General features: G+C 52.1%; 1 protein-coding gene across 4 annotated transcripts in view; it reads left to right on the top strand.

Moving 5' to 3' along the window:
• TMEM63C (transmembrane protein 63C) overlaps positions 1 to 25,745 on the top strand; it is a 28,203-nt gene that overhangs the window by 211 nt on the left and 2,247 nt on the right. For 2 of the 4 annotated variants that reach the window (XM_085225386.1, XM_085225385.1), the window contains exons 1-23: positions 2,882 to 3,260; positions 15,297 to 15,411; positions 15,818 to 16,038; positions 16,979 to 17,058; positions 17,426 to 17,513; positions 18,506 to 18,543; positions 18,974 to 19,116; positions 19,349 to 19,400; positions 19,679 to 19,787; positions 20,313 to 20,386; positions 20,508 to 20,588; positions 20,661 to 20,781; positions 20,886 to 21,019; positions 21,249 to 21,371; positions 21,822 to 21,975; positions 22,362 to 22,468; positions 23,558 to 23,644; positions 24,048 to 24,113; positions 24,209 to 24,371; positions 24,462 to 24,567; positions 24,693 to 24,860; positions 25,152 to 25,267; positions 25,598 to 25,669. In XM_085225386.1, coding sequence (XP_085081512.1) covers positions 15,841 to 16,038; positions 16,979 to 17,058; positions 17,426 to 17,513; positions 18,506 to 18,543; positions 18,974 to 19,116; positions 19,349 to 19,400; positions 19,679 to 19,787; positions 20,313 to 20,386; positions 20,508 to 20,588; positions 20,661 to 20,781; positions 20,886 to 21,019; positions 21,249 to 21,371; positions 21,822 to 21,975; positions 22,362 to 22,468; positions 23,558 to 23,644; positions 24,048 to 24,113; positions 24,209 to 24,371; positions 24,462 to 24,567; positions 24,693 to 24,860; positions 25,152 to 25,267; positions 25,598 to 25,669 — 2,280 coding nt within the window. In that variant the 5' untranslated portion in view covers positions 2,882 to 3,260; positions 15,297 to 15,411; positions 15,818 to 15,840. Of the gene's footprint in view, positions 1 to 2,880; positions 3,261 to 15,296; positions 15,412 to 15,817; positions 16,039 to 16,978; positions 17,059 to 17,425; positions 17,514 to 18,505; positions 18,544 to 18,973; positions 19,117 to 19,348; positions 19,401 to 19,678; positions 19,788 to 20,312; positions 20,387 to 20,507; positions 20,589 to 20,660; positions 20,782 to 20,885; positions 21,020 to 21,248; positions 21,372 to 21,821; positions 21,976 to 22,361; positions 22,469 to 23,557; positions 23,645 to 24,047; positions 24,114 to 24,208; positions 24,372 to 24,461; positions 24,568 to 24,692; positions 24,861 to 25,151; positions 25,268 to 25,597; positions 25,670 to 25,745 lie in introns of those variants that run through there. The other 2 variants (XM_019615771.3, XM_085225387.1) reach the window with 2 other exon arrangements.

Below are 25,745 nucleotides of genomic sequence, written 5' to 3' on the forward strand. Positions count from 1 at the left end.
CAAGCCTGCAGGTCTAGGTGATGATCTCCCATTTGTCTTCCTTCAAGGAGGTAAGTTAAGTGTTCAGTGCTGCAAAAGGCAGTATGCAGGGAGAAAGATGGATTGGTGAGTGGCAGGATGCTGGTGGGACCCCCAAGTGATACTGCTGGAGGCAAGGATGGCTGCAAGCAGGGTGGTTGGCATTCATCATTCATCAAGATGAGCAGTTGTGGTGGAACTATAGCAGTGGTTTGGACAGCTTGAGCCACCCATGCTGCTGTGCTGCCTGTTGGTGTGGGGCTGTGGTGGGTGGAGTGGCACCTCGGGAGCACCTTGCTGCTGAGGGCAGCTGAAAAAAGGGGGTTGAGAGCTGGGGAGAAATGCCACACCTGTAAGTATTGAGGCATGCTGTCCCACCAGAGCAGCAAGTGAGAAGAGCCAATTAGCATACTTTAATGTAACTGATTAGTGCCTGGTCACACAGCCTGGTTAGTGGGTAATGTTTGAAGTAAATTTGAAATTACAAGCATGCACATAGCAACCCGCGAGGGAGCTGGTGGTAGGAGAAATGATTTCCTGTCTTAGCAGCTGTGGTCCCCATTTCTCTGTTATTACCCATGGAAAGCTGCCTTCAGAGAGCCCTGCAGTGGTCTGGGGTGAGCACTTGAAAATTAAGAAATTAACTTTCTTAATTAACGCAGCAGAGGTGGCTGGTGTGACCGCTGGGAGGTACGAGTGGGGAGTGATGTGCTGTGTTCAGGCTCTGGGATCAACACGGGGTGGACAGAGGCTCTGCATGGCTTTGTGTGGGACTGGCACTGCCATAGCCCTGAGTGCACATCTCAGTTCCCCGGGAGCCCTCGAGGCTGCAGTGCTGGTACCCAATGAAAGAAGCTGCTGTCTGCAGGAGCCCTGTTTCCTTAGCTACTGCAGCTGGGAGGTGTTTCTGGAAGGTGACAGGCAGTACTAGGAAGGGAAAAGGCTAGAGAGGATCAGGGAGCAGCCTCCTGCCTCCATCCAAGGGGCTGCCTTAGGTGGGATTCAACAGCACTTGCCTAATGTGGTTACTGAACTGCCTGGGCAACATTTGCTGGGTGTCTGCTCAATGCTCTGGAGCCCAGTGTAAAGAAATGCTGAGCACTCATGGCTGCGATTAGAGTGAGTACTGCAGGGCTGTATGATGTCAGCCTCAGAGGAGGCCCACCCAGCACTGCGTGATTGCAGGGTTAATTCCCTCAAGTACAAGCTTCCTTCTCTATCTGGGGATAACACCCTCTTGGTCACCAGGGTGAGAATAAACTCCTGCTTATAAAGGATAGACATCGTGTTATGAGAAGAAATCCTTCCAGTAACAGATAACTGTCCTTGAAACAGTTAGCAGGCAAGGAAGCAGGGGGCTGTACCCAAGGCTGTGTAGAGGATGCTCTAACCTAGCACCGTGTCCAGGGCTTCTCTGCCTGACTCGCAGCATGGTGAGAGACTGCACTGCAGTGCACCCATACAGGGTGCCTCATAGGGGATGGCTACCTCTCTGCCTGCTGCTCTTTCCCTGGGCTCCAAATCTAAACTCTGCTCTTTCTTCTTCCACCATCTGCCTCCAGGCAAGACCCAGTGCACCCTGCTGGGCCAACCTGGCAGGGAACAGCCAGCACATGAACCTTGCAAGACCATACCCATAGCGCTCTTCATGGGCCAGGGTCCCAGCCAAGGAGGCCAGCTCTACTCAGGAGTCAGTGCTTCACCATGGCATTTGCCAGTTTAAATGATGGAGCATCTTGCTTTCCAGCTCAATGGACCAGAGAAGCCATGGCTTATGAATAATACAGTCTGTACTCATTGAGAAATGGGAATCTTGCACTGGGGAACCAGAAGCAATCTGCTGTCACAAGTGATTTTAGAAAATCCCATCAATTTGTCTTTCCCACAGCCTCTGCAGCTCAGTCACAACACGCAGAGCGCGTGTTGTGCAACCTGCAGAGTCCTGACACTGCCCATGTCACCTGCCACAAGGAGCTGTCATAGCCTCTCAGCCTGAGTGACACTGTAAGACCAGTGCTGGCTCGTCGGGAGTGAGTGGGCAGCTGAGCAACTTCTCTGCATCACAGCTGGGGCTGAGGGAGATGGAGAGAGATAGAAGTCCTTGTTTGTTCCAGTGTTCCCTGATGTTAGTCACATTTCTTTAGCTGTGGGAGCTTCTCAAAGCCACAGGCTGGGGACAAAGGTCTCACTGACAGTAACATTTTATTGGTGGGCATCCAGTTGTATCCCACTTTGCCCTGCACCATCAGCAGTGCTGTGTCAGGGCCACAGCCATGAGGAGATTAAAGAGAAGGAAGGGCACTGTGTGGGACAGTTGGTTCTCTTTCCTTGGATCCCCACGGCTCAGGAGTGGTGCCGTCTATTCCCAGCTCCTGCTTGCCTGCTCATTGTGTTCTTTGGTTCCCTAGGGTAGCGCACCTTCATCAGGCTGTGCCCATCAGGCTTTAGCTCCCCTACCGTGCAGGGGCTCTGCGCTGGGCTGCACTTCCTCAGCCCTAAAGAGACCCAATGAGTCTAAACGAGTTTTTAGAGAGTGCCTTAGATGCTGTTTACTCAGCACTGCAGCCACGTGTGTGGGACCCGGGCACCCCTATGGGGTGGCAGCAGCGAAGCGCTCGGGACGTCAGTGGGACCTCTCCGGGGTCACCCTTTGGCGGCAGCTCCCGATTACCGGCTGGGATGGGAACCGGGGAGGCCGGGAGCACCTGCAGCCCACCGTGCTGCTGCTCCTTCGCCTTTTATTGCTCGGTCGGAAGGAGCGCGGTGGGTACTTGGGGGAGGACGGGCTCTCGAAGCCCCTTTGCACCCCCGCTCAGGCCCCCGTCCCACCCTAAGGCCGCTCGGCACCGGTAGGATCCCCGCCAAGTTTCTCAGCTGCCGCGCAACCGGGCGACGCCGCATCCGCAGCAGAGATTCAGCGAACGCCGCTGCGCTCCGCAACGCGCGCCGTGCCGTGCCGCCCTGCAGCTCCCCCGGCCGGCTGCCGCAGAGGCCGCTCCGCGCCGCCCGGCTCGCAGCGCTCCCCCCAAGCCGGAGCCGCGGGGCCAGGCGAACCCGTTGGAGCGCGGGCGGCCCCGGCAGCGCAGGCCCCGGCTCCGAGCAGCGCAGAGGCGGAGTGGGGGGGGGCGCCGCAGCGGGGCGGGCGGCGGGGCGGGGCGGCCCCGACCCCCTCCTCTTCCCGTGCCGAGGCCGGGCACCCGGCGGCCGGGCGGCGGGCCCCGAACGGAGCGAGCTGCGGGCAGGTCGGTGTCGGGCGCGGGTCGGTGGCCGGGGGAGGCCGGTACGACCGCGGGAGGGGCCGGCGCTGGGCGGTTGGGAAGGGAGGGAGCCGTGCCGGGGTTCGGCTCGCGGCGGACGCGCCCGTGGGATCCGCCGGGAACGTTTGGCTCGCGGCGGACGGCGGTGGGATGCCGGAGGGGGCCGCGCGGGTCGGGGATGCGGGGAAGGGGCCGGTTTGCTGCCGAAGGAGATTTCTGTGTACTTCTCGCGGGTGAGGTGCCGCTTCCCGCCCGCGTGCTGCGGCGTGTACCGGCGTGGCTCTACGTAGCTCTTGTTTGCACCTGACGGATGGGCGGCGGGGCACGGCGCGGTGCGGGGCTGCCCCGGGCTCCTGGAGCCGCCCAGCGGCACAAGGAGGGAGGGAGCCCTAGGGCCGGGCAGCTCTCTGGGTCCCTGTGCCGCTGCCTCTGTGCCAGCCGAAATGTCGTCCCGCCGCTGTGTCATGCCGTAGCTGTGCTCGGTCCCCACGTCATCCCGGCCGCACAGCCCAGCCGGGGACCACATCTGAAGGGGTGCCGGAGGTGTCTCTCCCCGTTCCGCCCTCGGCTTTGGGCAGTGATAACTGCAGCAGAAGGGGTAGTAGGGTTGGGGTTGTGTCACTGTCTTAGCTGCTCTCCCCCACTGTACTTCACCCGAGTTCGTCTGCAGACCGGGGCCGTGCCTTCTCCCCTCCGCGTTTCATGTCCTCCCGCGTGGCAGCGGTGCTGCATAGAGATGTGCAATGCAGAGATCTCCCTGACACAGAGAGTGTTATCCAGGCACCTTTGTTTGGCTGAGGTTTTTGGTGTTGGTTTGTTTGTGGTTGTTTTTTTTGTTTGTTTGTTTTTTTGTTGTTGGTTGTTTTTGTTTTTTTTTTTTATTGTATGAACGTCTTTTTTTCCTTTAGCTGCTTTCCTGCCATCTCCAGAACTGATCTGTGCTTCTGCTTTCTCCTCTTTATGAGAATTCAGTGGGGAGAGGATGTGGAGACAGGAGGGGAGGAGAAGACTGGGTGGGCAGGTGGGTGGGAGCGATCACCTTTCTCCGTGGAACCCTGTGCACTAGGCCTTACAATGGTGCAGGGCAGGCCTGTCTGAGCAGGGGAGGAGGCAGGAAGTACTGCTTGGGATGGAAGGGGATGCTGTGTTTTTTGTTCAGAGGGGAATTTGGGGAAGGTGTGGGAGAAGTAGGAGGGAGCATGACCAGGTGCTGCAGGGGCAGGGCTGAGTCTGTCCTGCTGGCCCTGCTGCCTGCAAAGTGGTGCCGGTGCTGAGCAGATGGAGAGGGAAGCAGGGGCAGCTCTGTCAGGAAGGATTTGTCTTCAGTAGCCTGGCAAACAGCCCTCTGCAAACAAATGAGTAGTAAATAAAAGCATGGAGGCTGCCTGACCCCTGCAGCCTCCGACTCCATAGCGCATATGGGCTTTTCTGGCTTCCCTGAAAGCTTAAACCTCTGCCTGCTTGCCATGGCAGCATGTTTTCTCTGCTCTTCCCATAAGTGTCTCAGTCCCTTTCAGTGCTTTTCTTTTTTTTTTCTTTTTTTTTTGCCCCATGATATCACACCAATCCCTCTGTTCCTACTCTCCAAAACACTCCATAAATTGGCAGGCCCACACCTCAGCCACTGTGGCCTGCAGGGAGCACGAGGCCTGCTGCTGGGCCACTGCTCCTCTGCTATCCAAGCTTGTGGCCTCAGGCACAGGAATTGGGGTTCAGCACAGCTCCAGACCCAGAATTTGAAGAGTTGTAAAAGGAGGAGTGTCTGCTTTAAATATTCCTTGCAGGAAATACCTGTTTTCACAGGCTGTGATCACTTCACCAAAGCAGCAGGGAGAAGGAGAAATGTTTCTGACACCCACTAGTGAATTCAGTTGTTATTAAACTAATCAATCACCTAAACTCATATGAAGACATCACTGTGCTTGCTGTGCAAGTGCTGACTCCTCCATGAGTCCTGCAAACACCAAAGCCTTCTGCAGTCATCACTCCTGCGCCTGGTGAAATAGCTATTCTTACCTACATAGCTTAATTGCTGTAAATATATTTAGCGTACTTAGCCAAAAGTTTGAAGAAAACATTGCATTGCTTATGTACTGAGCTCAGATCAAAAGCTGTTTGCTATGAGATCATTTCAGGGAAAGCAGTGGAGCATATTTGTTCTCTTTGGTTGGTTTCTGTGCAGCAGCTCCAGCCCCAGTTTGCCTCAGCTGCGGCCTTGTTGCGCTCTGTCCCTACCCAGCTGTGAGACCTCCAGCAATGAGATGCCTCGGTGCTTTTCACGACCACTCTGGCATCTACCTACACTTTAAGGTGCCTAAGTGTCTTTTAAAAACTGCTCTAAGTTACTGCTTCAAATGCAGCTCAGCCTGGTAAATTTGATTGCTATCACCCCTGTTATTAGGTGACAACAATGGTGTGAGTTTACTCACACCATTATGACAACAATGTGATCAGCTGGGGCCAGGTAGCTGTGCACAGCCCTTCTCACAGCCAGGGCATGTTTGTTGGTGCTTAATGGGTGAGACAGGGCCAGGCAGATCCCACAGGATTCCTTCACACAGGTGGCAGGAGGTGGGATAGAGAGGCCTTGTTTGTGGGTTCTCCTCTCTCATCCTCCTGTCCCTGCTTTACCTTCCCCTCTCCAGCACTTCCCTCCTTGTTGGGTCTAGTTTTTGTGGCTCTCTGTGGTGGTTACAGAAGCTTCAGCATGGTCCCGCCCTGCCTGCCCCGTACGGCCCTCTCAGTGGATGGCTGTAAAGGCTTAAGTGCTGCATCCATGCTGAGGGCTGCGGAGCAAGCCTCTTTGACTGGGAAATCACATTCCTAATTGAAATTACTGTAATGTTGCTCAGTCTCCAGGGAGTTTAAATGCCACTGTACGGAAGCATTTCAGCACCAGGATCATTTGTGCAGCTCCCAGCACTGTCCCTGTGAATCCTGCTTTGGCCAAGGAAGGGCTTCTAGAGCTGTTGTAGTTTGATCTCAAGTGACGATATATTTAAAGAGGAGACATAGTGCTCCTGCTCAGTAGGAACATGTGAAAGCTTTAGGTGACCTGATTCCCTTACCCTCAGCATTCATGTCTTGTGTCTTGCTATCTGCAGATAGGTTGGGTGAGCCATGGAGAAGGCTGAGTCGGAGTGAGCCAGGCTTCTCTAGACCCTCAAGTGCTAAAAAGCAGGGTGTGAGAGGTGGGAAAAACATCTCCAGGTAATTCTGAGTTCCTCCTAAGAGAGAGTAGAGAGGGCTCTACCAGGGACTGCTTCATTTTGTCCTAGAAGGTGGTAGTAGGAGACTGGAGGTGCTGAGAAGTTGCATGATGGCTGGCAAGCTAAGGGTGTGAAACACTGGACTTAGAAGTGGCTGGCCAAAGATCACAGGGCACCAGTGCAGCTGGGATCCCAGCTCCCAGTGATCCTGGGCTTGGGACCGCTGGGCTGGAGGACCTGTCTGCAGCAGGCCAGTGTGGGGTCAATGTAGCTCTGGTTTGGAACTGAGTCTCTCTCACTGAAGATATTCAGAACTTTCTTGGACACGGCCCTGATCAACCTCCTGTAGGTCACCTGCCTTGAGCAGGGAGGTTGAGCAGGATGGTCTCCAAGAGATACCTTCTAGCCTCAGCATTTCTGTGATTGTTAGTCGCATCTTCCGAGAAATTTGGTGTGATCCCCAAAGTAGTGTCAGAGAAACAACCAGAAATGGGGGTGGTTGTCTAGTTCCCCTGAGCCTGCATTAGCAGTCTCTACATCAGTAAGAGATTTCCAGGGCTCACAGGTTCTGGGCTGGGAATATACTCAGTTCCTTTTGTTTCTGGGCTGCTTTCGTCGAGGAGAGGACACAACTGGCAGAACTACATGGAAGTGGCAAAAAAGGCAGAAGAATGCACCGTGCTTCTTAGAATCAAGACTAAGTTTATTTGTGCCTTGCTTGCTTGGTTCTCAGCCTGCTGCTGAATAGGATGGAGGGGCCAAAGTCACGATTTAAATGGATGATCAGAAAGTGCTGATGTAATTGCCTAGTTGTAATCTTTCTGTGTTTATGGATTGCTGCTGTTTGCCTAAGGACAAGCTGATTCTTGGTGATGAGTATAAATTGTGGTACTTCTGGCTGAGCAGGGTGCTGTGCCGTGCTTAAGTGAGTGAGGTTATAGTGTGACATGCATTTGTTTCAATTCTTAATGCCTGTACTTCTTATATTAGAAGATGGTGAGTGACACATTTTCCCATTAGATTTCACTTCATTATTTATTATAAATTTGTTCCAACTGTATTTCAGTGGAAAATGAATTTTGATTCCAAATGCTGAGACCGAGCATTTGAAAAATGATTCCTAGTTAGCTGAATAAAACTGCTTAAAATCTGTGTCCATTAAAAAATATATATTATGAAAGCATTATTTGTAAATACAGTGAATTTAATGATAATGACTCCACAGTAGGAACAGAATTTTATTAGAATTTAGGAGGAACAGAATATAACCAGGATATGACTTGATTGCTTTATGAGAATTCAGAACTAGCAGAGATTATCCTCTCACACTCATTTTTATTGGAACTGGAAAGGGAATACTCCTGCTTGAGCTCACTGGAATTCTGTGAACTTTTAATAAACTTATTTCTGTACTCAAATAATTAATTATTTTTTTCCTCTCTGCTTTTTTTTTTTCTTTTTTTTTTTAAGAAAAAGTTTGCTGCTTATGTAGTTCATCAGGTTTTATTTCCAGCAGCTCAGCCAGTGAGCATATCTCTGATAACAAGAACATACTGTGTGCGTTTCTACTTATTTTTTCCCAGATTAGAGTGATCTCAAGTTTAGCATGTAGGTTTTTACAATTTCAAGTTTTAAATTGGTTTTCAGTTCGGGCAACATTTGATTACTTTTTTGTCAGATATGTGCTTCAGAAAGTCATAATTCTTTTATTTGCTCTGGTTCCACATCCTCTTTATTGCTTTTTTCTTTTCATATTGCTCTGCTACTATTCTGATCAGGCACTTTCATTGAATTTTTCTGTTGGGAGCTTTTCATCAAGTTTTTAATTCTTTCATCCAAGTTTTTAATTTCTTCTGTTTTCTTTCATGATATTTCATCAAATTCTTCCTTGTTCAGAAGCAAAATGAAGTGAATAACAGTAAGAGAAGCTTGGGTGGTTGTGCCACCTCCTGAGAATGTTACATTTTAAGGACTTCCAGGTTAGCTCAGTTGTGGCAGGGAGGTCAGGGCATGTGTGTTTCTGCACACAGAGTTGCACCAAACTGTACAAAAAAAAACAGTAATGGGACTTACAAAGAATATTGCTGAACGTTGTCATGCCATAATTACCATGCCCTCTCTTGTGTGTGTGTACTGCTATTGCCTACAACTGTCCAAGTGTTCCAGGGTAACAGTTAGGTTTCAGGGTTAGTTCATCCCAACAGCTATGTGTGTGGGAGGAATTTCTCTAACTTCCAATTTATTCAGACAACTTCTGCAGCTGAATTTCCAAGATTTCTTTCCATCTAAAACAATGAGGTAATTTTAAGGCCTTGTTGAAAGGAGTGTTGCTACCGGCTTCTGCAGAGAGTTGACTTTGCCCTGCATGTGATGGGGCTTGATGTTTTTTGTCTCTGTTTGGCGTGGCCAGAGGACATCTAGGTGGCAGGGGACATTTCCACATGTCCATCAACTTCATCTTCCTGGTCCCAGGTAGCCTTTTTCCAAGGGTGAGTTGTGCTGAAAGCATCACCAATCCTGGCTTTGTGCTGCCCCTCTTGGCCCACACTTTCTCTTCCTCCCCATGCCTTGTCCTTTCCCCAGCCTCTGTATGTGCCCAGATGTGACGCTTCCATCTTTCCCGTAAGGGAAATGAGCCATTTCTCATGTTTTCCTCTGTCACATCCAACCTTTGCGCTGGCTGTGTGACACTGCTGGATGGTGGACATGGCCAGAGCAGACATTTTATCCCCCTCCCACTGCCTGGGGTTTATTTCTGATACTCTGGGGCTGTTCAGCTCCTCATGTCCCTTCTGGGGGTAGAAGGAAGTGGGTTGAGGAGGTGAGAGGCTGCCTGCCCTGCCAGGCCCTGCCCTATGCTGCAGGGGGTACGTGGCTGAGGAGAGAGGACAGGTGGCAGGAACAAGCCATCACACCAATGCACCCATTACTACAGCAGGAGGAGGCTGGAACAGTGTGTACCTTGCAGAGCCTGCAGCTTGCCTGGAGAGCTGCCTCTCTCCGCAGCAGCCGCTTCCCGCTTCTCCCTCTGCGGGCTGCGTGGGCTGCAAAAGGCTGAGGGATAAGGCTGGGGGATGAGGCTGGGAGCCTGGCTCAGCATCCACCCTCTTCCCATTCAAGAACCAGATTTGCTTGCATGCTGGGGAGGAGGGTGGCCATGTGGTGGGTCCTCACAGGGTTGAGAAGCTTTGGGGAGCACCTTCTATCCCTGTCTTCCCTTCTTAGGCTGCTGTGCCCACAACCAGAGGCTTCCCCTTCCCTTTGCTGTATGCTGACCCAAGGCTGTAGGCTGAGGCCCGGCCGCAGCCCTGTTATGTAACGCCCTGGGTGAAGCCTCCGCAGCGCTGCCAGCTCCCACACACCGGGCGGTGTGATTCATCCTGGTCATCCGGTGTTACCCAGTGCTGCTGGAAGCCTGGCAGAGGTGGGAGGAGAGCTGTGCTGGGGCCACATTTGGTAAGCGATGTGTGTCTGTGGGCTCCTGCTGCAGCCTGAACCTCACTCTGTGTTCCTGGCACTGAGCTCAGGCAATGGAAAGTGTTCTAGCTCTGCAAACGCTCTAAAATTACATCTTGGGTGTGTATATATATAGTGTTATAACCCACCGCTTGCAGGAAGAATCTTTTGTGCTCACCAAGAGGTGAGCTGGGCAGGGCAGGAGAATTCCTTTGCTCCAGGGGCTGAGCCAGATGCAGGGGTACTGTGGATGCTGGAACCTCAAGGGCAAAGCAAAGGGAGATGTCCAGAAGAACCTGAAGGAAAGACTCAGAGGGCAGGAGTAAGGTGAGAGACTGAGGAGAAGGAGCTGCACTTGGCGGTGGCAGGGTCCGGGAACTGGAGAGGAGCCCCAGCCCATGGTGGGGGCTTGGCTGGCTCCCCAGATCCTGGTTTGGGGGACTGAGCACCACAAGCACAACCCTGGCCTGGTCCCTGCCCTGGGGAAGCTCCTGCCCACCCTGGCACTGCCCAGGGCTGAGCTGGGCAGAACTGTGCTGTGCTGCAGATAGAGAGGAGCCTCTGCAACAGGTGGCTTTAGGAAATGTAGCATACCAAACTCCCACTCTCCTCGCCGCCTCCCACTGCTCCTGGGTACTGAGAGGGGTCTGGGGAGGGAGGAGTTGCTCTCTTACCTTCCCTTTTCCTCATTTCCGGAGCCCACAGTGCTTCTGGCACTTTCTGCTGGTGTGAACAGCAGATGTGACCTGCAGTGGGCTTGTACAGAAATTGCGAGCAGCCATGCCCATGTTTCCAAGGTGTAGAGTTTATCCCAGAGGAGGCAGCACTTTTCTCTGTGCTGGCATGGCACCCTGCTCTATGTCGGCATGGTCACCCTCATAGGGGAAGCAGCCGTCTGCCTCCAGGCGCTTTCTTCAGCCTCTGATATCAAATAAGAGCAGCACTTGTCAGCCTTGCTGGTGTTGGTGGGTGTTGGAGATGAGATGATACCTGTTGGTGGGACAGCTGGTTAGCAGCGGTTGAGGAGGGCCACTGCAGGGATGTATGAGGACATCAGCTGCTGGGTCCTTGTCACCTCTCTGTGCAGTCATGTCTTGCTTAGTGTTAACAAAATGAGTCTCTGAGCAGGTGGTTATGCCTGATAGGAGTCATCAGCTGCTGCCAGGTGGTCGTTTGTTTCCACACTTTACTGACTCCAGGGTTTGATCAGCAGGGCAGGTTGCTGTTCCTGGCATGTTTCTCCCTGTTGGCTGTCTGTTTTCCAGCAGGCTAATAGGACAGAGCTGGTACATGTTCTCTGACCCAGTATCTGTCCTGATGGTGACTGGACAGAAGCCTTCTGCTGGGGAATTGCCTGTACCATGGCCTTAGCAGAGCAAAATGCTTTGGCATAAGTAACACCTTCTTCAATTTCACTACTGAGAGCTCTGTCCTGAAGGCAGTGCCCTGGGGATGGTGTCCTCAATATCATGCCCACTCAGGGCTGGATGTGGTATGCGAGATGCCTGTTCTGCTGTACATCGAGCTGCAGGGACAGAGAGGTCACCATGCCCTTTGGTGCTGCTACTTGTGCCTTGGTCAGGCTGCACTGAGCTCAGTGCAGGGCCTGGATCAGACTTCCAAGCCCTAGCCTTTTGCTGTGCTGAGTCAGTGGCAGTGGCTTATGTTTCCTACCCTGCCCCACTCACTGCTAGCCAAGGCCAGGTGCTGGAGGTGCATGGCCGGGGACACAGAAGGGCATGGACCTGATTTTCCTGTTACATCGGTCCTCATTTTCCCCTCTTGCAGCCTGGGCATGGCTCCTTGGGAAGGAAGAGAAGCACTCATGTAGTGGAATGATAGCCTTCCAGGAAACATCGGGCAAGCAAATATCTGGCTTTATAGCTTGGCTTCCCTGCTGACCAGAAGCAGGTCCCAGTCCCATGCCACAGCTGCTGACCTGCCACAAAAACTAGTGAGTCCATCCTGCCCAAGCAGCATGTGGAGGCTGAGTGAGCACTGGCACTTGGAGAAGCCTAGCTTAGTTATCTGAGCTCTCCCAAAGCTTTGTTTTGGTGTTTTGCTACTCCGGCTTTCCCTTAATGCCCTAACAAATGAGTTTGCTGTCAGAATGTTTAAAGGGAAAGACAAATTTTATAAAATTGTGTCTACAAAAAATAAATGTTTGATTTTTAATTGGAAATCTGATTTTCTGGATTAGTGCCTGCCCAACCAGAGAGGAGAAGCAGATACTGATCTATAAACAAAGCAATCAGGGCACTGATTATTTAAGGCAAACCTCACACACTGCAAATGGTTCATAGAAATCATCCAACAAATCATTTTGAACAGTCAGTCTGATAAATGCACTGCCCATTAACAGCCATTGCAAGGGGAGGAGCAAGTGCTTTTCTGTCACTTGCACATTTCCTAGCCCTGTATTAGCATATATCTTGTAAGATCTTGATGGGCTAGGCATGTATTGTGATTCCTGCCTGTCTGTTACTGCTTCATTTTCCCAGCTGCAGCCCTGCCTGTTCTGCATTTCCTCACGTGGCTGTCACTGTCACTGCTAGGGACAGTGCCTGCCCAGAGGGATGCCTGGCTGTGACTGACACTGGCCATGCACCGCTAACAGGGAGCTCTTACAGCACCCCTGGATATGAATACACTCACCTGGCTCTGTTGTTCACAACATCATTTCCTCTGCTGCCCTATAAAGTCAGGAAAAGCACAATGGCAGGAAGCTTCCCTGCAGCTGTGTGGCAGCAAATAGGAACTGCTCTGCTGATTATGTGCACTTGGTTGGACTTCTCTGTGCTGGTAACAGAGTATTGCAAAGTACTGCATTATCTCATAAACTGATGTGAAAATGTGGCTTTAGGTCTTTTGGCGGCAGCTGTCTATCTGACTTACTGTACCCATGCAACCTCTTGCTATGGGAATCTCTGCTCTGGAGGGAGGTTGCTCATGTCCTACAGGTCTGGGCTCAGGCTGTGCACAGGAGCAGAAATCTTCTCTTGCCATTTTTGTGCATGCGCTGTTGCTATGCAAGTTACCTATCTGGTTGTTTCCAGCAGTTTCTGGTAGTGCTGCTGCTATGCGATTTGCAGAAGTTCTCCTAAGAGAACCATAAGAGTTGGGATTAGATGGAAAAAATGGTCCGAAATGGCACTGGTTTGGGAATCTGAGGCTGAGGGAACTGATGAAAAGGTAGGAAAGCGAGCTTGAGATCATCTTCAGAGGAGATGTGATTTGCTACAAGCACTATGTTACAAGACTGAGCATGATGGGATGGCTTCTTTGGAGCAGGACGTGCTCAAGAGAGGGGGGACAGAGCCGCCCTGGTGGTTTTAGGCCTCTCTTGCTCCTTAATTGTCTCTGTGCAAGAAGACTGACATTTAAGAAGTACTGCTGGGTGGAGAAACAGGGACTGGCAGCACTGTGTAGGTGAAGGCTTGCATTTGGGAAGCCTGCAGGCAGGAAGGATTGGAGTGACAGCAAATACAGCCTGCTATTAGTGGAAGATGGCAGCAAGAATGACTTGATAGGAGAAGCCAACTCACACCGATCCTCTCACCCTGTCATCTTGCAGCAATGCATTCCCCCTATGGATGTGGGCACAGAACCTAGAAACAAACTGCAGGATCCTACTGCTGGGTGCTGGAGTGCTGGTGGCAGAAGGGACTCAGAGGTTGCGAAGAGTCTCCTTGATTATTTGCTGAAGGTCCAACAGCTCCCTCGGCCAGAGACACTTTCTCTGTGTTAACAAAAAGGCAATGAATTATTTAGCAGCTGGAAATGCCAGATGGTGATGGCTCTGCTGTTTACATGGGGAGGGGAGGGAGGAAGACGTGCACATGGAAAGAACAGATTGAGAACATCTCTGTAGGAAAGGGCTGACCCCAGTCACAGGCTCTGGTGGTCTCACAGTGAGCAAGAGGCAGCCAGGCTGGAACCAAATGGCTGCTGCTTGTTTGTCCCGTCGCACCCCCAGCTGGGGCTGATGTGTCTCCAGATGCCATGAACTGGCCATGTCAGTGCATATATATGGCTGTGCACGTCCAAGAGGAACTTAAGCTGAGTGATCTAAGAGGGAAAGACTGAGGCTACAGCAGTGCACGTAGATGCGCATGCTCCTGTAGTCTCCCATCTGTCACACTGACACATCTGCAGTAAATGTTTCTCAACAAAAGCAAATCCTTGTAGAGCACAGGAAGATCCCCTTTCTAAGCTGAGGTATTTTGAGTGTGCTCTCCCTGTGATCCCTAAGGACCTCTCAATCAGATTTCCTTTGGTGTTGAAGCAGACTTTGTCCTGTTTGGTTTTGATGGGAAAAAATGCCGTAAACACTTTGTATAGCCAGGTCTCTTGAGGTGCGGCTGCCTTTGCATCCTCCTTTGCTGCTTAATCAGTTTGTGGCTCCTGCTCTTCTTCGTCTGTCCTGTCCATGTGGGTGAGGAGCATCCTGCATCAGTGATCAGCTGGGGCTGAGTGGCTGTAGGGGCTGCAAAATGGTCTCTATCTGCAATGTAGGCAAAAATACAAAGCTCGCAGAGTCCATGTGAGTGGGTGCAGTAAGGTTTCACATGGCCTCACAGGTTGTGGTTGCAGTATCTCTGCTTAGCGTGTCTGCAGGACAAGGAACTCATTTAACTCCTTAGAAATTCCAGGCAGGCGAGAAGGTCACCTTGTCAGGAGCACAAGTGCCCAAGAGTAGAGATGCAAAATAGCCAAGGTTGGAAGGGACCCGTTGGACATCATCTGATAAAAGCCTCTGCTCAGGGCAGGATCAACTTCAAAATTACTTTTGGTTGCTCAAGGCCTCCAAATACAATGTTTTGTCTGGCTGTTTCCTCCTCATGTTGGTAACCTGTCTGTCCCTAAACAGAGAGGTTTTTGACCCTCTCCTCCTGTGCTTCAGCAGCCATTTGGCACCATCCTGGTGCATAAGTCTGCGGTATCCCTGTTAATAATGATCATGCTATTTTACACTGGCTTCTGGAGAATGTTTGTTCACAGGGTTCCCAAGCACCATGGATTTGGAGAGGATCCTCTCCTCCAAAGCACAGTAGTAGAAAAGGTTTGGAAGTAAGACACAGCTTTGACTGTTAATGGCCTTTAAGCATTTCCTACTGGCAGTGACTGTAGCCTGCACCATCAGCTCCCAGAGGAAGTGGAGGAGGTCTTGGAAGGAGTAATCCTGCTCTGGTGGGAAAATGGAAGGGTGGTCCCATGACACTCAAATCATGCAGACCATGATGTCGGAGAAGGGAGGCCTGGACTATGTCCCACAAGCAGTAGCTTTGGCTGACAGGAATTAATGAAGGGCAACCCCAGCAGCCCCCTTGCTAACATCATAATTTCTTTTTCTCAGAAACTCAAGCAAATGCTTTGAGTCCTCGTTCTTACCTGCTGACTGCAACAGAGTGGCCATGGCTGAACTCAGCTTCCGAGACTGAGTGGAGAGGTGGTGAGAAGACCTGTCTCAGGTATGATAGAGACAACCAAATAGCATGGGCTTTAATGCGGGTAAGGAAAAGAATATGAGGTAGCTGTGAGACTTTGTCAACCCTCCTCTGCCCTGTGTGCCACAGCCCTTTCCTGGTAGCTAGTAGGACTGGGGAAATGGCTCTCCCTGGAGGTGATCAAGAACTGTGGAGATATGGCATTGAGTTACATGGTTTAGTGGTCATGGTAGTAAGGGTTGGACTAGATGATCTTAGAGATCTTTTCCAACCTTAATGATTCTATAATTCTATGAAATTGCAAGATCAGCACCTAGCTTCATCCCCTCCCTGCCCTTAGCAAGCTCCCAACCTCTGTGAAGGACCAGGGGAGCCATGACCCTTTTTCAAGCAGCAGCTGCTTTATCCTCACCCTGGCCCTGTGTTGCAGGGTGAGGCCCTGTGACAGCACCAATGGAGAACGTGTACTCGGTGGAACCAGCGCTGGACGGGGCTGGCCCCACCTCACTGGACATACTCAGCTTCCTGGACACCCTGGTGAACACCACTGAGGAGCAATGCTTCAGTGCCCGCTCACGCAGCACCGTCCTGCAAGGGCTGCCATTTGGTGGCGTGCCCACTGTGCTCGCCATCAACTTCATCCTCTGGCTGGTGAGCAGACCAGGAGGATGCCGTGTCCACAGACTCCTGGGAGAGCATGGGGGTCAGGGCTGGAAACTCAGTTTGCTGTGTCCCAACCCCTAAAAGGATGCACCCCTGGGAGACCAGGAATAGCTGTGTCCTAAAAGAAACCTTGTTGCCACATCTCACCCATGCTGGAGACAATCTCCTTGAGAAAGGAGGTCAACCAGAAGATGTTTGGGTCCCTGTAACGTCCTGTTACTATGATCTGTGTGGGCTAAGTAGCTGTGAGGTCCTTCCAGCCCTTTCCTCTGATTCTGTGGGACAGTCCTTGTTGTGTTGGTATTTGGGTAGCCAAAGATACATCTGGTAAATGTCCTCCCGTGGTGCTGCAGGTTGGTGCTTTGCAGATGTGGTGGGAATGGGACTGAACCTCTGTGCACATGGGGACTTTTTCTGCCCATCCGACTAATGATGCTCAGCCAAGGCCCACAGTGAGCTTCACCTGGGGCTACAGGGAAGGCTGTGGATGTGGTGGTTGTGAGCATGGGTGTGTGTTACAGATGTGGTGACAGCTGCACGTGTATGTGAGTGTGTGCTGGTGCACCCTGCTGCTTTGGTCATGCAGCTCTGGTGGCCAAGAGCCTTGCACACTTTGTGGTGGGTAGCAGATGATGCTTGAGCAGAAGCAGCGGTCACCAGCACCTCGGGGATTGCTGCCCCAGTGGGAAATAATCCAACTTCAGGGGTCTCTCATGGTGCACATACACTCAAGGCTTCAGGCTTCAGAGGCCACTTGTGCTGTGTCAGTGTCTGTGCTGTTACCTGCAGCAGCAGTGTGAGGTTGCGGAACAAGAGCAATCTGGCTTGAGGAGTGTTTTATGTGAGCCCATCAGCAGGAAAACAGGAAGAAGGGAGATGGTGAGATCCTGTGGCAAAACCCTTCGCTGTTCCTTCCTTCCTCCTCCAGGTTCTTCTCCTGATCTTCTCCTGCCTTCGGAAAGCAGCTTGGGACTATGGGCGCCTGGCGCTACTGATGGACAATGATAGGTGAGCAAACCACAAGGCTACTGCTGGTGATTGGCTCCAGCCTCTCTAATGGGGCTGTGGTGCAGCCCATAGAGGAGTCCTTAGGGTGCTGCTGTTTTGTCCAGGCCAGAGGTGATGACCTGGCTACGAGGCCAGCGCTCCTGGCTGGGGGGAGAACAGACATTGTCTGCTGCAGGAAAAGTGATGTCATGGGGCATGTGGTAACATGGCTCTCAGTGCCATTCGGGCAGGATGCGCTGCCTGAACAGTGCAGCAGCTGGGCTGCTGAGGAAAATCTCGGTGTCGTTTCCCTGGGTGCTCTCCCTCTCTTTTCTGCAGCCTCTCCTGTGCCTCACTCACTTCTTTTTTTTTTTTCATCCATCCAAAGTTTGACATCACTGTTCTATGGGGAGCAGAGTGAGAAGGAGAAGTCCCCATCAGAGAGCAGCCCCCTAGATGTCGACAATAAGGATGTGGTAAGTACACAGCAGCTACGGCAGAGGCAGTCTGCAGCTGCTCTTGGAATTCTCAGCAAAACCACTTTGAGATGCCCAGGGCACTGACTGCCAGATGCCCTCACTTCTACTCTGCCATTGCTGCAAATGTGCCTTTTTCTCCTCTCGGCATTTGGCACAAAACGGGCTACACTAGGAACAAGCACAGTCCAACACATTTTGCTGCCTCTTTCCCTCTTTTGATAACAAAAGTTCAAAAATCAATTACTGTTAGCTATTAAAAAAATGAACTTATAAAAAAAAAATAACTAGGCAGGGAAAGTAAAAGAGCAAAATAATTGCAGGTGGCAGGATAACTATTTAAAGGCATCATACTGGATATTGTGTGCAGATGTATATTACTCATCAAAAATAAGAGAGAAAAAAAAAACAAAAGGAAAGCTAGCATGGCTAAAAAGCAGATTAAGAAAGATTTATAGATGTAAAAAGGCACCTTTTAAAAGTTAAGCAGTTCCCAAATGAGGAAAATGTAAACTCTGCCAGGTTAGGTGTAAAATGCATTCCAGGGAAGGGGTAAGAGGAGTTTGTAGGAACATTTGTAGAAATCTTAAAAACAAGTACTTAAATTATTTTTCAGACACTTAGAAACAGGAAATCTGCCAGAGAGCTTGTGAGGCCAACATATATTGGCAGTAGTAAATGAAATACTTGAAAGCAGGGTGTGGCAGGAGATCTATGTAGAGTCACTTGTGTCTGTGTTCAGTGAGGAGTAATTTTACCTTGGGTAAAGCTATGGAGAGGAGAGGAGGAGCAGGATCAGCTCTCACAGGAGGGGAAAGGAGGGCATCCCACAAGGTTCTGCCTGCAGCTCCTTGCATTCAAGGTCATTGTAAACCCCCATAGAAAGGGGACAAAGACAAGGAGATAGAGCCCCTAGAGTCCGCAGGGTCAGCTCCATATTAGGGCTCTGGGGGTGGTGGCCCTTACCTCATCTTGTCTCTCTCCCCTTCCAGGGATTCTGCTCCTGGCTCCTTTCTATCTACCAGATGAAGTAAGTGTGTACTGTCAGTGTTGTGGTCATGCTGTAGGGAGCTGGTCCCTCTGGGTGGTGGTCCAAGAGCTAGAGCAGTGGAGGAGAGCTCTGCTGAAGTGCCCCCCAGGGGAGAGAGCAGAGGCTCCTCTTTCTCCGTCCTCCACTGCTCTGCTGACCCCAGGTTCCTGCTCCAAAGGACAGGGCTTCAGCAATCCCAGCAGGATCCAGTTTTACAATGGGATGGCAGCCTGAGGGCCCGTTGCCTCTGTGCTCAAATCCCACATGCTGCAGACAGAATGCCATGAGTTTTCAAGGACTCTGTGGAGCTAGAGCAGCTCCATTGTGAGCCCTAGTGTCCCCAGAGTGGGTATGGTGACAGCAGACCACAGTGGTGGTGACAGTGGTGGTGGTGACATCCCCAGCACTCACCCCCACTGCTCTCTCCCAGGGATGAGGAAATTCAGAGCAAGTGTGGGGTCGACGCCACCACCTACCTCTCCTTCCAGCGGCACCTCCTGGTCCTGCTGATGCTGGTTTGTGTGCTCTCCGTGGCTGTCATCCTGCCTGTCAACTTCTCGGGGGACCTCCTAGGTAGGTGCATCCCAGCTTCAGGGTGGCACAAGCACTGCACTTTTGGGTTAGAGGGCGATAAGACCCTTCCATCAGTTATGGTTCTTCAGGATGGTGGGTGCTTACTGGGGACCTGGGAGATGGGAGAACAGGAGGAGCAAAGAGGGCCCACAGGCATCGTTTGCCCTGCAAGCATGAAGATGCTCTCTGCACCAGATTCTCATAAACTCCTGCTTGTCCTCTTCTCCTGCAGGACACAACCCCACTCACTTTGGCCGGACCACCATCGCCAACATCCCAACACAGTACGTAGCTCTGGCATTGGGCAGCTGCATGTGCAGCTGCAGTGCTGCAAGGACTCAGATGTGCTTGCAGCAGTGCATCGGTCTGGGGCCTGGCCTACGTGAGCAGCACAGCACATGTGGGAGGCTGTGTGTCTGTATGCGTTCTTGGCTTAGGTCTCCAGCACTGGCAGCAGGCTCAGAGGGTTCTGCTGGTTGGCTGGGTGGCTATGGCAGGGTGCTAAACACCATGCTGATCCATTTGCTGCAGCGTGAGCTGATGCAGTTCTCTCCTTCTCCAGAGATCGTCTCCTGTGGCTGCACAGCATCTTTGCACTCATCTATTTCATCCTCACCATCCTGTGCATGGCTCACCACTCAATCCACCTGGAATACAGAGAGAATGAAAAGGTGAGCAGTGTCCTCCCCACAGCCACCATCCCTGCCTTTTTCAGCTCAGATGGACAACTCTAGATGTGCTCTGCTGTACGTAAAGGAAGCTTTAGAAGCAGGTCAGACCTGGATAGACATGGAAAGACAAGGTCATTTTTCTCCTGCTTCTGGAGAAAGTCTGGCAGCCTGGAGGCAAATGTTCTGCTGTCTTGTCGCAGAGACTGGAGCTCTAGCTCTAGCTGTCAGAAGCTGGCTGTCCAGCCAAGCCCTGAAGCTAAGGCCCTGGGACTGGCAGTTGCCCACAGGCTCTCCTGTTCCTGCAGCATGCCGGAGGCCAGCAAGGGACAAAGGCTGTGGGTTCTGCAACTCCTTGTGCCTCCACCTAAGTGCACAATAGTGTCTGAGCCTTTTCCCTTAGTGTAAATCCCTTCCCTTTCTGTACTGCAGAAGATATGACCACAAACTGCAATCTGGGCTGAACAAGATAGCAAATGAATGGTCCATGGATCCCAGCCCCATCCTCTGTCTCTTCTCCTTCCCTAGGTTGCCCGGACACTGATGGTTACTCGCATTCCCATGGAGATCACAGACCCTTCACTTATCATTAAGCACTTCCAGTGAGTAGCCTCATGTCAGCAGGATGTCCCCATCCTACCTGGGCTTCCCTAGGGAGGAGAGGGAAGTTTGTCTCAATCCCTGTCACTGTCCTCTGGTGCCACCATGTCCATGTACCCACAGTGAGGCCTATCCCAGCTGCACTGTCACCAACGTACAGTTCTGTTTTGATGTGCGCAAGCTGATGAAACTGGATGTAGAGAGGTGAGTACATGGGGATCCTGTACCTGTCTGTCTGATGGAGGCAGAACAACTGTCCTGTCTGTTTCCTGGCAGGCGTAAGGCAATGAAGGGCCGGCTTTATTTCACCACCAAGGCACAGAAAGAGGGAAAGATCATGATCAAAACCCACCCTTGTGCCCGGATCTTCTGCTGTCGCTTCTGTGGTTTTGAGCAGGTAGGAAGCAAAGGATTGGGCTGCAGTCAACGTGGTCCCAGTATGGGTAGAACTGCAGGCAGCACGGTAGCTTGCCCATGCCCCAGCCCTGGCTGCTCCCACAGGTGGATGCTGAGCAGTACTATGGAGAACTGGAGGAGAAGCTCACAGATGAGTTCAATGCTGAACGCAACCGCATCACGCTGAAGCGGCTTGACATGGCCTTTGTCACCTTCCAGGATGAGCGTATGACAGCTGTGTGAGTGTCCCTGGGGCCTGCTGGTGTGAGCATGGCCCACAGCCTGGTGGTGGTGCGGGATGGGGCCACCATCTCTGGGGACAGCAGGGGGGCACTTTGACAGCTCCTCCAGCCAAATCCAGGCAACCCGTCTGTCTCTGCCTGCCTGGAGCTGCGGGGAAAGACTCATGAGAAGCAGGGAGGATTCTGAATCCATGGTTTGGACCTGTCTCTGGGCTTCCTCCTGCAGGATTTTGAAGGATTACAGCCACATCCACTGCCGGAAGCATCCCCAGCAGTCCTCCGTGACCACCGTGGTCAAGTCACACCAGTGGGGTGTGCGCTACGCTCCAGCACCCAGTGATATCATCTGGTGAGCTGCCAGGGTGGGAGGAATGGAGAGAGGAAGGGCCAGCAGTTGGGAAGGGGAAACCATATCCATAGCTGTAGAGCACCTTCCCAGGGTAACAGGGGCTAAAGAACCTTCCTGTGGTCATAGCTGAAGTTACCAATGGTAACTGGAACAATCGCTCCATAGGTTGCAGGATCAGATAAGATTTGGGATGATTGCTAGGCTGTGGCTTCTCTAGCCTTATTCCAAGGCATCCTTGTAGCACAGGCCTCACTGTAGTCATACTCAGATCCTGGGAGCTCTTTATCTGTGATGCAGCATAGGAAGGAGAGCGATGGTAGGCTTAGAGTAAGGGCTATGGGGTGGTTGGTGTGGGGAGCAGGGCACAAAGCACTGGAGGACTGAGACAGAAGACCCAAGACACACAGTGTTTCCTCTGCACCGCATCCAAGTTATATTTTCCTCTCATAGGGAGAACTTGTCAGTCCGTGGCACATCCTGGTGGGTGCGATTCATTCTCCTTAATATCTGCCTCTTCATCCTCCTCTTCTTCCTCACCACACCGGCCATCATCGTCAACACCATGGACATGTTCAATGTCACACGACCTGTGGAAAGTCTCAAGGTAGTCCCTGGAACACAGCCCTAAGCCTGAGCTTTGGTGCCTATGTCCACAGGGAAGGGCAAGTTGGTGTCCATGCAGGAGAAAAGGGGTGGGAAGAGCTCCAGGAGATGTCAGAAGCTGCTGGCAGCACATTGCTTTCCTGCTTATTGACATGGTAGCTGTTGGAAGAGCATGGGAACTTAGTGTATTTTTGTGATGCCTTTGGCTGTCCTCAATCTCTTGCGTCCTGGAACATGTCCCTGCTCATAGAAGGGCTGCTCCATGTACACCTGTCCAGGGAGCTGCCTGCAACATGTTGGAGCAGTGGCAGTGTAGGCAGGCACAGCTTGTTGCTCCCTTGAGCTGGCAGAGTCCTAAGAGGGTGTCCACCATCTCTCCTCCTGCAGAACCCAGTTGTTACCCAGTTCTTCCCCACGCTGCTACTCTGGGCCTTCTCAGTCTTCCTGCCATTCCTCGTCTACTACTCGGCCTTCTTTGAGTCACACTGGACAAGGTAAGGAGACCCCATGCTCCTCTAGGACCGCTCAGGGCTGTGCTGAATGAGAGAAGCCCCAGTAGCATCATCATGAGTGGTGTTCCTCAGGGGTCGTTGCTGGGGCCTGTCCTCTTCAATATCTTTATCAATGACCTGGATGAGGGCATTGAGTGCACCCTCAGTAAGTTTGCAGATGACACCAAGTTGGCTGGAAGTGTCGATCTGCCTGGGAGTAGCAAGGCCCTGCAGAGGGATCTGAACAGGCTGGATCGTTGGGCTGAAGCCAATGGGATGAGGTTCAACAAGGCCAAATGCCAGGTCCTGCACTTTGACCACAACAACCCCTGCCAATGCTACAGGCTGGGGGCAGAGTGGCTGGAAGACTGTGTAGAGGAAATGGACCTGGGGATATTGATTGATTGATGCTGGGCTGAACGTGAGCCAGCAGTGTGCCCAGGTGGCTGAGAAGGCCAATGGCATCCTGGCTTGCATCAGAAACAGCGTTGCTAGCGGGAACAGGGAAATGATTGTCTCCCTGCACACAGATCTGGTGAGGCTGTGTCTGTGTCCAGTTTTGGGCCCCTCACTGCAAGAAAGACATTGAGGCCCTGGAGCGGGTTCAAAGAAGGACAAAAAGCTGGTGAGGGGTCTGGAGCACAGGCCTTATGAGGAGCGGCTGAAGGAGCTGGGATTGTTCAGTCTGGAAAAGAGAAGGCTCAGAGGAGACGTTATTGCTCTCTATAACTTCCTGAAGGGAGGTTGTAGTGAGCTGGAGGTCGGCCTCTTCTCTTGTGTAACCAGTGATAGGACTAGAGGGAATGGCTTCAAACTGCATCAGGGGAGATTCAGGCTGGACGTTAGGAAATACTACTTCTCTGAAAGAGTGGTCAGGCACTGGAATGGGCTGCCCAGGGAGGTGATGGAGTCACCGACCCTGGAGGTGTTCAAGGAACATTTGGATGTTGTGATAAGGGACATGGTTTAGTGAGAACTATTTGTGATAGGTGGATGGTTGGACTGGGTGATCCTGTGGGTCTTTTCCAACCTTGGTGATTCTATCATCACTCACAAGGAGTGCAAAGTTGTCTTTTTCTCCCCTTTCCCCAGGTCAAGTGAGAACCAGCTTACCATGCACAAGTGTTTCTTCTTCCTGGTGTTCATGGTCATCATCTTGCCCTCACTGGGACTGACCAGGTACAGACCAGCCTGCAGCTTGGGCATCACACTGGGGTTGTCTTCTCCCTGCGAGCCTGAGAGGGCTGAGGGCTTCCATCACAGATGACACATGGCTGTCCCTGGGAAGGAAAAGGCTCGTGCTTTAGTGATGCCAAGCTACACCCAGATCGGCACAGACAGAAAATACCCCATAGAGTAGGTGAAGATCTGTTCCAGGCTGCTACAACTAGCTTGAGGTGCTGTTGGTGCCTGTCTTGTGTTAAGTCCTTCAGCAGATCCCAGAAGACCAGGTCAGGTATCTGCATAATCTTGGCTCCAGTAAGTGTGATCTGAGCCCAGGGCAAGGCAAGGCAGGTGCAGGCTATATGTCCCCCACACGGCTCTGTGTCCCCCTTCTGAGCTGCCCCTTTGTATCCCCCAGCTTGGACCTCTTCTTCCGTTGGCTTTTTGACACCCACTTTCTGGACCAGGCCGACATCAAGTTCCAGTGAGTAAAGGCCTTCTCCCCAAAACTTGAGAGCCTGCAGAGCAGAGCCCAGCGCCAACTCTGCCGCCTTCTCAACCTCCCTGTCCATGGGGCAGGTGTGTTTTCCTCCCAGACAATGGCGCTTTCTTCGTCAACTACGTTGTCACCTCCAGCCTGATTGGGACAGCCATGGAGCTGCTGCGCATCCCTGGCCTCCTTGTCTATACCGCCCGGCTCTGCCTCGCCAAGTCAGAGCCCGAGCGGCTCCACATCAAGCGGGTACATGGCCCCGGTTTATTCTGAATATACAAGTGATCCTGTGCACCTGGAGAGGCAAAGGCAGTAACAGTGTTGTTGGTTATGTCTCAGAGCCAAGCTTACCAGTTCCAGTTTGGGTTGGAGTATGCGTGGACCTGCTGCATCTTCTCTGTTGTCATGACCTACAGCATCACCTGCCCCATCATTGTCCCCTTTGGTGAGTATGGCCCCACTGTCTTCCCATCCATGCTGAGACCAGCTTGTCCCAGCTATCAGTAGCAGTGTGGAGACTTCCCATGAAAGGAAGGAACGGCCACCAGAGATCCCCTGTCTTTCCAACAGGTTTGCTCTACATGCTGCTCAAACACATGGTGGACCGATACAACATCTACTATGTGTACATCCCCACCAAGCTGAACCAGCGGCTCCATGTCGCTGCCATCAGCCAAGTTGTGGTGGCCCCCATCCTCTGCATGTTCTGGCTGCTCTTCTTCTCCGTCCTGCGCCTTGGTATTGACAGCTTGGAACTGCCCCTTGCCACTTCTCAGGGTCGCAAGTTCTGGGCGATGAGCTGCACCCTTGAGGGATGGTGGTGTCACCTCTGAGTTAGACACAATGTAGGGGGTGGGAAGTGGGGTGGGAAGACATGCTGAAGACCTGAAAGATCCAGGAGTATCAGTTAATGCTTGGAAGAGGGGGATGAGAGCTCAGAGCACCCCCATCATACACCAGCCTGAGGCTCAGCTAGGTGTACAGCAGGTCCTTCGAGGCTTGCGTGTTGACCTCATGTCTCTGCCCTAGGTCCCACCCGCCCTGTCACCCTCTTTACCTTTGTGGTCCTCCTCTCCTGCATTGTCTTCTCCTTCTTTGGCCTCTGCTTGAAGAAGCTACAGCCACGGAAACCATCCAGCTACCAGGTGAGCATGGGCAGCTGTTTCCCATCTCCCACTCTGTGCTTTGCTTGGGTGCATTTCCAGTATAGTCAGATCAGAACAAGGGCAGGGATTGGTCCTGGTCCTGGCAGTCAGCTCTTTGGTACCCATGGAGGAGCTCCCCATTTCCGGACATCAGCACTATGTGGTGCTGTGGTTAGGAGGGTCATAGCCAGCATTTCTAGCCCAGTTGGATGAATCCTATTTTTGCTGGGATTTGGACCCAGCCTCGGTGAAGGATATTGCTCTCGCTGGAGTGTCCCAAAGAATTTTCCCTTTGCCCCTGTGCGGCTTCCTCCTGTCTCCCCTCTGCAGATGTCTGATCAGTCCGAGGGTACCTTCACTGATGCCGAGCGGAGCAGCGTCTCCTCCACTCCCAACTCCAATGTGAGTACCTCTCCCTGACTCTGCTGTGGGCCCCCAACTCACTCCCAGCCTGGGACAACATCCCTTGCATTCAGCC

This window comes from Meleagris gallopavo, chromosome 5, assembly GCF_905368555.1.
Source record: "Meleagris gallopavo chromosome 5, MGAL_WU_HG_1.1, whole genome shotgun sequence".
NCBI classification, from domain to species: Eukaryota; Metazoa; Chordata; class Aves; order Galliformes; family Phasianidae; genus Meleagris; species Meleagris gallopavo.